This window comes from Aplidium turbinatum, chromosome 2 (assembly GCF_918807975.1).
Source record: "Aplidium turbinatum chromosome 2, kaAplTurb1.1, whole genome shotgun sequence".
NCBI classification, from domain to species: domain Eukaryota; kingdom Metazoa; phylum Chordata; class Ascidiacea; order Aplousobranchia; family Polyclinidae; genus Aplidium; species Aplidium turbinatum.
Genome location: NC_137473.1, coordinates 7,910,117 through 7,923,298, shown reverse-complemented (window position 1 = coordinate 7,923,298; position 13,182 = coordinate 7,910,117). Strand labels below are relative to the sequence as shown.

Genomic DNA, 13,182 nt, shown 5'->3' with positions numbered 1-13,182 from the left:
AAAGCCTCTACAAGTAGGCCTATGCAAACGAAACTGCCAGGATTAAGCTCTGCAAGAAACTTTCCCAGTCCGAGGATAAAGATTCAATCAATCAATCATAGGAAACTCAAAAAACTCGGCCAATTTCTGCAGGATAAACTATCCATCATACGGTACTGATTTATGCTTGTCGAAGTAATAATGATTGACCAATGCTTCCAGAAAGAATCCGTTGGATTCCAGAAAGAACCAGCGAAATCAGTAGGCTATAGGCCTAAATCTAAGTTAGGCTATGTTAATTTGTGAGAGTTTAAAGAAATAATATCATCCTCTCGTTTTCTTGAAAAATGATTTTCAAGTGTTAATAACATTAAAATACTAAGACTTGTCCAACATTAGGCTAATAGATCGTGAAACGGCGAAGATGGTTTGGTTTTTGAATCCTCGGACTGACAAAGTCTTAATAGGTTATTCCTGGTAGTTTCGACTACTTGTAGATGCTTTTGACACAAGGCCACGCACCGAGATTGACAAAGTGAATTTTTTCGATTGTTGTTGCCGCAGAATTATTTCATCCACTAGTTGCCGCTGAATGGAGAGCCGTCCTCAAAATGCGTTGCTCAAGCGCCGCTTCATCATGAAGTTTTTTCGTTCACGAAGTCACGCGCTAACCAACTGAGCTATCGGGGCGGACGTCTTCGAAGCCAGTAGCGCTTTAGAGATCCATTTATAAGCTTAGGCTAGACTACTTGAAATAAGTTTTCCTTTCATTTCCTTAAAATTTTGTAAATTTTATGTAGGCTACCGCTGCTCCAGAGACAAATATGAAAAAGAAAGCAGAGAATAAAACGATTTGCATTCGTCTTTGAGATAAACAATAGACACGAGAATAAAAAATAGAACGTATTGGCCATCTTGTAGCCTACGTAGCCTAACAATTTGCATGACTGGTAAAAACTAAAATGCAACTTAATAATTCGTAACCTAATATCGTTTCACTATTATGTAATGTTTAAATTCAAACAGTGAACCAATGTTAACCAGTGACGTGCGGTGAGGTTCCTAGATAGTGAGGCACTAATTTTTTCAAGTCACTTTTACAATAAAAATTTTTAACAACAAAAATGGTATCATACTAACTTAATCAAAAAAATCAGCAGCATGCTTTCACATTTATTAAAAATAAAATCCAGGCGCCTATTCTTTTGGACTAAAACATTTGTGACTTTGTTGTATAGACCCTTCTTTAGTCCTAACATTATCACTAGATATCAGTGACGTTCGGTGGCTTAAACCGTTGGGAAAACAACTTGGAAATATGCTGCAGCAAGGTAGTAGGCACGAAGGGCGTAACCGTCGGGCGAAACCCGAAGGCGTGTTGCCGAAGGCAACACTTCCAGCGGGGGGTCTGGGGGACCTCCCCCAGAAATTTTTGAAAAACACTTCCAATTTGGTGCGCTCTGAGAGCATTTCCAAAACAAATTAAAAATAAAAATCTGTCAACTTGTACTTCGCCTATGTCGTGATCATACATTCATTTAATGTTTAGAAGTCATGAACAATCTTAATTTTAACGTTGCAGGACCAAAATCCAGTGTTAGACATGGAATAATAGTTGTCTAAATGTTTAATTCGTCATGAATGTTCATTCTCAGATATTCAGTTAAGCCTACACTACAAAAACTAACACTTAGGCCTAAACATTACAACCGCAAGCAATTTGTACAAAAAGCTGGATATAAGTTTGCCTCCTGCGTATAGAAGCTTATAACAAACTAAATATTGCATCCGCACCTGAACGTTCATTGGCGAAGTAACGTTATATCAACGCTGTAAAAAGGGCAAAGGCATGACTATGAAAGTTAGTAGGCCTACTGTAGGCTAAAGTACATGGCGAGAAGACATCAAAAAACAGCAACAAGCTTTTCGGCATTATGATGCCGTGCGTGTACCGTGACGAGATACCATTCTGACGAGTTAGTCTAGTTGCTCTAGCGAATGTACGCATTGACGTCACTGGGAAAGCACAACTAACCTACCATAACACATCTGATTGGCTAAGCAGCTCGTGACGTTTTGCTAAACGGGTGAGGATTGGATAAAACGAAGGCGTTTTTTGACATTTTTGAATCTGGGAAAGTAACTTTGATAGTTGCTTACCTGGAGCCTCAGTGATTGTTTCTGACAGAAGCGTTTGCGTCAATTGGCATTTATAGGCAAGACATGCGGTTTGGTGAGGACTTAGACTACTCACAAGCGTTACGAGTAATTCTAGTCACGAATACAGTAATTTTCAAGTTAAAATAGACGTGATAAAAATAATAAGCTAAACCTAGAATTCAGTCATTATATTTTGCATAGTTTTTGCTAAGGTAAGCACTGCTTTCCTTGTTTTCCCTCACCGATCGTCACTGCTAGTTATTGAAAACAAGAGACAGGAAAAGCAGAAAAGGCGATTTTTAAAGCATAGCCACTTCTTTTTTGAGCAGCAATCTCTTTGAAAGTTGCAAGTTATTTTTTTTTGTTCAGTCGTCTGATGCAAACCTTATAAATTTAGAACCGGTCTTCCTTTATTTATGACTTCAACTTTGGATTGAAAGTTTATTTTTTATAAATCTATCAGATTTGATACTAAATCTTCCTCCATTTTTTAGTTAAATTTTATAAGAAACAATCCTTTACACTGCAAGAAGTGGTAGGCACTTTAACATTACCCACTCGTCGAAAAGCGTACTCGCGATTCAGCTGATTTCAGTCATGTGACTCGACACGTGATATTCTGATTGAAAAATTTTGATACGTACAAAGAAATTTAACTGAATGCTTCGCTACAACTAGCGTTGCCTAATGGTTAGGGCAGAGGAGTAATAATTTCGATTTCGTGGGTTCGATTCCCACCCTCTGCTAATACTATTTTTTCTTCTGCAACTGAACTGAGTGCAAGAAGGATGTTAATGACTGCAATCAATGGAGTTTATAAGGAAAATTGTGACTAAAACACAAAGCAATTTCACATTGAAAAGCAGGCCCTCTTCGACGAGTGGGTGATGTTAAAGTGCCTACCGCAAGAAGTCACATACCACGTAGGCCTACTATGCGCGCATTCCAGCTTGACGAAAAAGGTTTCATAGCTGTGACGTCACACTTGAGGCAAGCCTCAAATCGTAGCTAAATCGTTCATGATGATTTCTGGGCGACTTTGCGAAAGAAAAAGGCACGCATATTGCAGTGTACCTATAGAAGTTTTCTGATCTGAAGTGAGGCACAGCTTGGCGTTGCCTCTCCTCGCGTATTTCAATGATTTTGACCACGTGAACGCTCGATAAGAATATCGCCACAGAAACAGAAAAAATTAAAGCACAGTTTAGGTGTAGAAACGTAAAATTTGAGGGAAAGGGGGCACGACTACAGCAATTCATACAAATAAAAGCACCTAAAAACGTGCAATATTTACTACTTTTTAACAACTAATATTTATTCTGTGATAGGCCTAACCATATCTTTGATATAAATTTTGCTTTGCCAGATGTTGGCAGGTGAGGCACTGCCTCACCTGACTGCACGTCCCTGATGTTAACAGAACAGATTTTCTGACTGGAATCGATATGCTTACATGGGTTCGTTATATAGGCCTACGTATATTACAGTGACGATCGGTGAGGGAAAGCAGTGCTTACCCGAGCGAAAACTATGCAAAATATAATGACTGAATTCTAGGTTTAACTTCTTATTTTTATCACGTCTATTTTAACTTGAAAATTACTGTGTTCGTGACTAGAATTACTCGTAACGCTAGTGAGTAGTCTAAGTCCTCACCAAACCACATGTCTTGCCTATAAATGCCAATTAACGCAAACGCTCCTGTCAGAAACAACCACTGAGGCTCCCGGAAAGCAACTTGCAAAGTTGCTTTCCCCAGGTTCAAAAAAACGTCTTCGTTTTATCCAATCCTCACTCATTGTGCTAAACGTCACCAGCTGCTTAGCCAATCAGATGTGTTATGGTTAGAGTTGCTTTCCCAGTGACGTCAATGCGTAGCCCACAATCGCTAGACTATCTCGTCATAAGCACAGAATGGTCTCTCGTCACGGTACACAGCACAGCATCATAAAGGCGAAAAGATTGTTGCTGTTTTTTGATGTCTCCTCGCCATGTACTTTAGCCTACTAGCTTTCATAGTCATGACTTTGCCATTTTTACAGCGTTGATATAACGTTACTTCGCCAATGAACGTTCATGTGCGGATGCAATATTTAGTGCGTTAAGCTTCTATACGCAGGAGGCAAACTTATCCAGCTTTTTGTACAAATTGCTTGCGGTTGTAATGTTTAGGCCTAAGTGTTAGTTTTTGTAGTGTAGGCCTAACTGAATACCTGAGAATGAACATTCATGACGAATTAAATATTTAAACAACTATTATTCCATGTCTAACACTGGATTTTGGTCCTGCAACGTTAAAATTAAGATTGTTCGTGACTTCTAAACATTAAATGGATGTATGATCACGACATAGGCGAAGCACAATTTGACAGATTTTTGTTTTTAATTTGTTTTGGAAATGCTCTCAGAGCGCACCAAATTGGAAGTGTTTTTCAAAAATTTCTGGGGGAGGCCCCCCGCTGGATGTGTTGCCTTCGGCAACACACCTTCGGGCTTCGCCCGACGGTTACGCCCTTCGTGCCTACTATATTGCTGCAGCATATTTCCAAGTTGCTTTCCCAACGGTTATTCGTTATATACTTATATAGGCTACGTTTTATCATATCGATATGGGTTCTTAGTTTTGTTTTAATTAAATAATTATTATCCCCTGATGACAGCAGATAACTAAGCTTTGATGACACCGAGGTAACAAAACGAGTCTCAAGCAATTTCTTTTGAGTTCGAATTGCAGAATTTAGAACACCAAGTGTTTTTTAGAATGAATAGAGTTTTGAATTTGGAAATAAGAATTATGTGTTATGATATGCAGCAAAACTTATTTATGCGGATGTATATTAGACCGAGAGCCTACGACAGAAGATTTCACCCCATAAGGTACAAAAGGTTTGAGCCCTTGAAGTTACTGGGGTCAACCATGTCACTCACAAAAAGTATGGAAGATTGACCGCACCGGGTGGATCTGGACCCTAGAGCCCCCTAAAAAGCCCAAAAAGGGGGTTAATTTCACCCCATAAGGTACATGGACCAAACTTGGTGAAAACGAAGTTCTATGTCAGGACATCACAAAAATATCAAATCTAACAATATTTTCGAGTGGAAAGGTGATGTAAGACTCCCCCCAAAGTGACCCCCCAAGGGGTTAATTTCACCCCATAAGGTACATGGACCAAAGTTGGTCAAAACGAAGTCTTATGTCAGGACATCACAAAAATATCAAATCTAACAATATTTTCGGGTGGAAAGGTGATGTAAGATGCCTTCAAAGTGACTTCCCTTAATGTGACCCCCTCGGAAGGTTTATTCCACCCCATAAGGTACATGGACCAAACTTGGTCAAAATGAAGTCTTATGTCAGGACATCACAAAAATATCAAATCTAACAATATTTTCGGGTGGAAAGGTGATGTAAGATGCCTTCAAAGTGACTTCCCTTAATGTGACCCCCTCGGAAGGTTTATTCCACCCCATAAGGTACATGGACCAAACTTGGTCAAAATGAAGTCTTATGTCAGGACATCACAAAAATATCAAATCTAACAATATTTTCGGGTGGAAAGGTGGTGTAAGATGCCTTCAAAGTGACTTTCCTTAATGTGACCCCCTCGGAAGGTGTATTTCACCCCGTAAAGTACATGGACCAAACTTGGTCAAAACGAAGTCTTATGTCAGGACATCACAAAAATATCAAATCTAACAATATTTTCGGGTGGAAAGGTGATGTAAGATGTCATCAAAGTGACCCCCAGAGGGTTTATTTCACCATAGAGTACATGGACCAAACGTGGTCAAAACGAAGTCTTCTAGGGCACCACAAAATATCAAATCTAACAATACTCTCAGTTGGAAAGGTGATAAAAGACCTACCCAAAAGTGAATCTCCTCCTATAGTTTAATTTACTTCATCCCTTTCTCGAACCAACCTTGGTGTAACGAAAGTGCTATGCCAGGACAGTACGAATGGATTAAATTTAAAAATATTTTTATATAGGTTTTGATGAAATACATTCACAAGCTGTCCCATGATGCATGAAATGGAACTATAGCCTACTTTACAAAAAGTTTTTGTATAAATCATATTAAGTCAATCGAAAAAAGGCAACAGGACATGACAATACATGGCTTTGTAACACCAAAAACAGAAAGTACACAAGAAGCATATAGGCTACAGTAGCCAGAAAATTGATCCAAGATCTTGATACCACCACTAAATGTGGACTTAATCGAACAACTGACTATCCAAATCAAAACGTTTCGAAATGAATCATTTGGAACGTTAATTTAGGCAGTAATGAACATTTTCCAGCTGCTACAATAAATAACCCAATAAACCCAATGTAGTAAATTTTTGTTTAATGCCGTTTGCTTCATGTCTCCAATCAGTTATTGTAACTGTTCATTCATAAACAGAGATTGTTTGTGTAAATGTAAACGGTAACTCAATTGGTTAGCGCGTCACTTCTGGAACGAAGAAGCTTCAAGATCAATAGCGGCGCTGGTTCGACTCTCGGGGTGTGCGCTTGAGCAACGCACGTTAAGGGCTGCTCTCCATTCAGCGGCATCTAATGGATGGAATAATTCCCCGACAACAAGCCTTCAACAATCGGAAACTTCACTCTGTCAATCTCGGTGACCGGGCCTGCGCCAGTGATTCAAAGCCTCTACAAGTATGCGAAACTGCCAGGATTAAGCTCTGCAAGAAGCTTTCCCAGTCCGAGGATAAAGATTCAATCAATCAATCAATCACTGGTGTCGCTTTTACTTTCTTCGTCTTATTCTTCAGATTCATACAATTCTCCTGTTATATACAGAGAAATAAAGACTGTACGAAACAATTGCTATTATGCACTACAGATATGCGTAACATACAATAGTAATTTTATTATCTTTTACAGACGTCTATTTTTCTTCGAATAATGCAACATTGCAACTTACTATTAACTGGAAAAAGTTCAACATTTATTTGTTATTTAGTGCACCCAGGCATTTTTCTCAAGATTGCAGAAACTATTGGTTATAGGTTCCTAAAACGAAACTTTACAGCCAGTTATTGGCTAATGTTTACAGTAAGAAAGTAAACGACTGATAGACCAGGAGAAAGTTTTATATTTATAAAGGGTAACCCAAGCGACATCCAATGCTGTTTACCTTCTTCTTGACTTTCCTGGATGAGATCAGATTCCACGCAGAGACATCTAAAGATGCTTTATACCTTTACCTTCAAACCACACCACTTTATAAGAACCTCCTTCTTCTTTCCAGCCATACTCTAGCAGCAACGTTGCTGCTTGTTCACTTCTAGTTGAAGATAACCACCATCTTGTGATGAGATGTGTGCGCCTTGTCTTCTGGAGAAGTACTCGTAAACAAAGTGGTAGAGTACTACTATCTACAGTAGCTTCTGGTATGCATGATATCCTTTCATTTTCTTTTTTTGGTTTGTAGCCGTCTAAAAACATTTGTAAACGGACTTCGTTGACATAATTAATTTTCTTGTTTTTGTACATGTTACACACAAAGTTCTCTATGGCGATGATAGTGTCTTCACTAATTTCTTTGTCGTGTCCGAGTTGGCTAAAAGCTGCCTGCGCTTTGTGGTTTCCTTGGAGTAATTTCAGCGGCCGCACTTTCCCTTTTTCTGCTAAATGACGAGGTGTAATCAGAATCTGTAAAGGCATGATATGCAGGTAAACACTTGCAAATCGTCACTCCAAGTGCGGTAGGCCTATGCAGCTGGTTGATGTTGATGTACCGCTGCGTGTTATTGCTTTGCAAGCCAGCTTCTATCCATATCTTTAATGAAGGATCAAAAGTTCCATAGCAACCTAAGCCAATTACAAGACAGTCAGTGTCAGACGTGCGGATAACCACATTGCTTGGGGCTGGTACATCGCAGACAGCTTGCTTTATCTCTGTATATAACAGGAGAATTGTATGAATCTGAAGAATAAGATGAAGAAAGTGAAAGCGACAGCAGTGACAATGAAGAATAAAGAAACGACCGTTTACATTTACACGAACAATCTCTGTTTATGAATGAACAGTTACGATAACTGATTGGAGACATGAAGCAAATGGCATTAAATAAAAATTTACTGCATTGGGTTTATTAAGTTATTTATTGTAGCAGCTGGAAAATGTTCATTACTGCCTAAATTAACGTTCCAAATGATTCATTTCGAAACGTTTTGATTTGGATAGTCAGTTGTTCGATTAAGTCCACATTTAGTGGTGGTATCAAGATCTTGGATCAATTTTCTGGCTACTGTAGCCTATATGCTTCTTGTGTACTTTCTGTTTTTGGTGTTACAAAGCCATGTATTGTCATGTCCTGTTGCCTTTTTTCGATTGACTTAATATGATTTATACAAAAACTTTTTGTAAAGTAGGCTATAGTTCCATTTCATGCATCATGGGACAGCTTGTGAATGTATTTCATCAAAACCTATATAAAAATATTTTTAAATTTAATCCATTCGTACTGTCCTGGCATAGCACTTTCGTTACACCAAGGTTGGTTCGAGAAAGGGATGAAGTAAATTAAACTATAGGAGGAGATTCACTTTTGGGTAGGTCTTTTATCACCTTTCCAACTGAAAGTATTGTTAGATTTGATATTTTGTGGTGCCCTAGAAGACTTCGTTTTGACCACGTTTGGTCCATGTACTCTATGGTGAAATAAACCCTCTGGGGGTCACTTTGATGACATCTTACATCACCTTTCCACCCGAAAATATTGTTAGATTTGATATTTTTGTGATGTCCTGACATAAGACTTCGTTTTGACCAAGTTTGGTCCATGTACTTTATGGGGTGAAATACACCTTCCGAGGGGGTCACATTAAGGAAAGTCACTTTGAAGTCATCTTACACCACCTTTCCACCCGAAAATATTGTTAGATTTGATATTTTTGTGATGTCCTGACATAAGACTTCATTTTGACCAAGTTTGGTCCATGTACCTTATGGGGTACATGGACCAAACTTCCGAGGGGGTCACATTAAGGGAAGTCACTTTGAAGGCATCTTACATCACCTTTCCAAGGGTCCGAGGGGGTCTTAGGGTCTCGAGGACATCTTACACCACCTTTCCAAACCTTCCGAGGGGGTCACATTAAGGGAAGTCACTTTGAAGGCATCTTACATCACCTTTCCACCCGAAAATATTGTTAGATTTGATATTTTTGTGATGTCCTGACATAAGACTTCGTTTTGACCAACTTTGGTCCATGTACCTTATGGGGTGAAATTAACCCCCTGGGGGGTCACTTTGGGGGGAGTCTTACATCACCTTTCCACTCGAAAATATTGTTAGATTTGATATTTTTGTGATGTCCTGACATAGAACTTCGTTTTCACCAAGTTTGGTCCATGTACCTTATGGGGTGAAATTAACCCCCTTTTTGGGCTTTTTAGGGGGCTCTAGGGTCCAGATCCACCCGGTGCGGTCAATCTTCCATACTTTTTGTGAGTGACATGGTTGACCCCAGTAACTTCAAGGGGTCAAACCTTTTGTACCTTATGGGGTGAAATCTTCTGTCGTAGGCTCCCAGACTATATAGGCTAAAGCACTTTTATATTCAAAGAAAAAGGCAAGTGATTATGTAATTTAAAATTTCAACAATATGTTTACAATTGTAGAACAAGGGTGAATTCATGGTAAGCTTTCGTCGCAGAGGTGAACTGCGGAGATACTGAATGGTTGTTACTTTGATGTTGAGAAAAGCACTGATTTGACATCATAATGTAACGTTTTGTTAAAACGAAGAAAATTGAAAGCGATCAATCGCTATCGAACAAAATCACTGGGGACAGCGGCAGGTGGCAAGGTTATTGGATGGAAAACGATTTATCAATTATTTTTGTTCACAACAAGTGAGTTCCCCAAAGAACGCAAAAAGAATCAATGGTGAACGCTGCGGAAGAACGATGCATCAATCCGCTCACAACAAGTGAGTTTTTCAGAGAACGCAAATATAAGAGAAAAACACTTTGCACAAGGTTGAAAACAATGGATCTTCATCACGGGTCCGTACAGATAGTCATCAAAACAGGCTAACTACTAACTAACCTTTCCTCGTATGAAACATTCACACGTGTGATTTGTATGTTGAAATAATTTTTCCAAGCACATAAGATAAGTTGTTACCATCATAATCACAACATTTCGCATGAATTAAAATGAAAAAAAAAAAACATCTTTGCCATATGTTTATAATGCATATTAGCAAAAACATAGTAAAAGAAGGTAGGGCTACATAAAAAAAAAAGATTAGATAGGCCTACATTAAACTCTGATACAATATTTACTGATCTAAAATGACAAGTTAGTGAAATGAGTCAGTTTACAGTCAGTAAGCAATAAGAAAACACGTTTAAAAACTTTAAGTGAAAAGAAAAACGGTGTGATCACTCAAAAGCTGCTGTACATTTCAGCATTCATTTTGTGCTCTATACGGTAACCATACTTTGACGGCAATGAGTAACGTGAAAACAGTGCTTTGAAATCAGGGCTCAAGATTTAATTAGTAGGCCTAAATGTGCTCAAAGAAAATACAGTAGCAACTTTTTCAGAAATAAATGGGAATGGCGAGTAGAGAATTTGATGATGGAACCTTACTGCATAAAGTGAAGTCCTCTCGAGCTAGTCGGTGGTATTCTTAACACATGACACGATCAATAAATAAGACGACAATACCGTTCCGACGGCTACAGTATAGCAATCACATCTAGATTTTTGTTAAACAAAAACAACTCACGCACAAAAACTTTAATCACAAGCAAAGTAAGATATAAGCTATGGTGGTGTCGCCTCGCTGGAACAAAATTTGCTTTAATTTGTTGGAAATACTTTGGTGATAGGCAGAAATATTGCTCGAAGGAAGATGTAAGATTTAACTCTCTGTGACGAGTTATGGCAGTTGATCCAGATGCAAACTGATATTATTCTGAAGTCTATAAAGTCACACATTTACAAATTTTGTAGCAGGACCAGAGCAAACAAAAACACTTTTTTTCACTTTATGTAACAGAGGGTCTGAAAATCACCCACAGAGACAACTTGACAAAAGTGAACACATAGCTTACGTTACACCAATAAATCGGCAAAACATTTTCAAATTAAAAAATAAAATAGCCTACGCGTCATTGCACGATAACAAGAACTTAAATATTGGAACACAACTCTTTTAAAATTTCAGAAATAGTAATACTCAAAAAGAGCTGTTCTTAGTTTTGGCTTGGATTAAGTAGTTGTTTTTATATGGTCTAAAGTGACAGGAATATATAATTTTGTTTTTTTGCAGCTTCTCGATTTTAGACAATGTCTTGTCTTTCAAAACATTAACACAAAAGTTGCATCATTGCCAAAAGCGCAAGAAAACAGATTTAAGAGTCAGCAAACTATTGTTGTTGGTTGCATTTAAAATTTCAAATCTACAGTGAAGCGGCTAGATCTTATCAATGTGTTCAACAGTGTAGAGTATAAATGAAGCTGTTACCAGGTGCCAACTTTGTAAAAAGTAAAAAAAAAAAATCTATCACTATTTTTGAACACGATACAGAGCTCAGAAAAAAATGGGAAACTTAAACTTTTTGTTTGCAGCTCGTAATATCACAAGAAAAACGATGATTATGTCCGCACTTTGTGTACAAACATGGCGGAAGAGTCTAAACCAGGCCTGATAATGTGGTTAGCTAGCATGGGTGCGAAGTATTCCCTCCAAGATGCAACAGTAAGACTGGGTCATTTGCGCAGTGAAACTTTACCCCTACGCAATTGCAACACTATAAATTAAAAAAAAGTCATTCGCCACTCTGAAAACGCAACCTGAAAATCAGAATGCGTACAAAAATATTTTGCGCAGTGTAATTTTTTCTAGAGGGAACAGTGTTAGTGAGGCCTATCTGTGCGGTGAAGCTGCTTGCTGCATGATGAACACGAGAAAATAATGTCTGACTAATAATAATAAAAATAATAATAATGAGAATGATGTCTGACTGGGGGTTCTTATTCACGACTCGGGCCTTGCGGTATTTCTAATGTTTGACAAGTTTCTGAATTCGGTAACTACTCCGAAACTACAATGATGAAATAAATAATGACGTCACGACGATGTCAGTTGTCCTCTCACGTCACAACGACAAGACTAATAGTACGGGATCTGGTTTTGGTAATACTGGATCATGTCGTAGGTCCGACTCCACTTGCTCAGGAAGCAATCGCGGATGACGCGGACCATGTACTGGGCTGCTTCCTTGGATGAGGAGGCTGGCTGAAATCTGGCTCGGAGGAGCTTGATAGTGTTCCCCCGGAAACAAGGGAGTCCAGTGTCGAGCATCAGGGCCACGAGAGCGACTATGTCCTCACGGTATGGACGGATCGCGAGGTAAGCTTGGACACACAGCTCCATGAACCACTAGAGGGAGAAATAGACAGTTTCAAGAAGAAATATTCCTGAGTATAAAATAACTGACTAACAAAATAGTGATTATATCTGGAAGATCATCTTCCTTATAATTTAATTTTTTGTGTACATATTATGCAGTATGTAGAAGTAAATGATTAAACAGTTTAGTGGTAGAACTAAATAAATCCTTCCCACCTGGAATGGAGGGGCATCAATCTTCCCTCCCATAATGAGGACCATCTCTGGAGTCAATTTTATGTCCGGCTCCCATCCAAGATTTCCTCCAGGACTGCTTTCAAACATGAAACCGAAATCGATGTGAAGAAGATGTCCCTCCTTATCCAACATGATATTTCCATTATGTCGGTCCTGTAAAGTCATCTTCAAATATAAACATATCATTTCATCATATAAAAAGCGAACAGAATGGATACAGCAGGTCTTGTCACTAATCTTCAACCAATAGGAAAGACTCGGTAACCAAAAGAAACCTTTTCGTTGTTTTTGACAAAATAATTTTGTTGCAGTTGTGGAGAGACACATCCCAACTAACAATAGTCGAATTTTTACATTGCTTCAACGTCGCTAAACGATAAGTGAAATGACCAGTTTTGTTGGCTCAGTGATGGCCCAG

At 38.6% G+C, this 13,182-nt stretch overlaps 1 protein-coding gene across 1 annotated transcript in view; it reads right to left on the bottom strand.

Moving 5' to 3' along the window:
- Positions 1 to 10,240: 10,240 nt before the first annotated feature.
- LOC145788286 (phosphatidylinositol 4-kinase alpha-like) overlaps positions 10,241 to 13,182 on the bottom strand; it is a 38,241-nt gene continuing 35,299 nt past the window's right edge. Inside the window, 2 exon segments of the mRNA XM_082600067.1 lie at positions 10,241 to 12,557; positions 12,744 to 12,917. Of these exon segments, the coding sequence (XP_082456193.1) occupies positions 12,288 to 12,557; positions 12,744 to 12,917 (444 nt within the window). The 3' untranslated portion in view covers positions 10,241 to 12,287.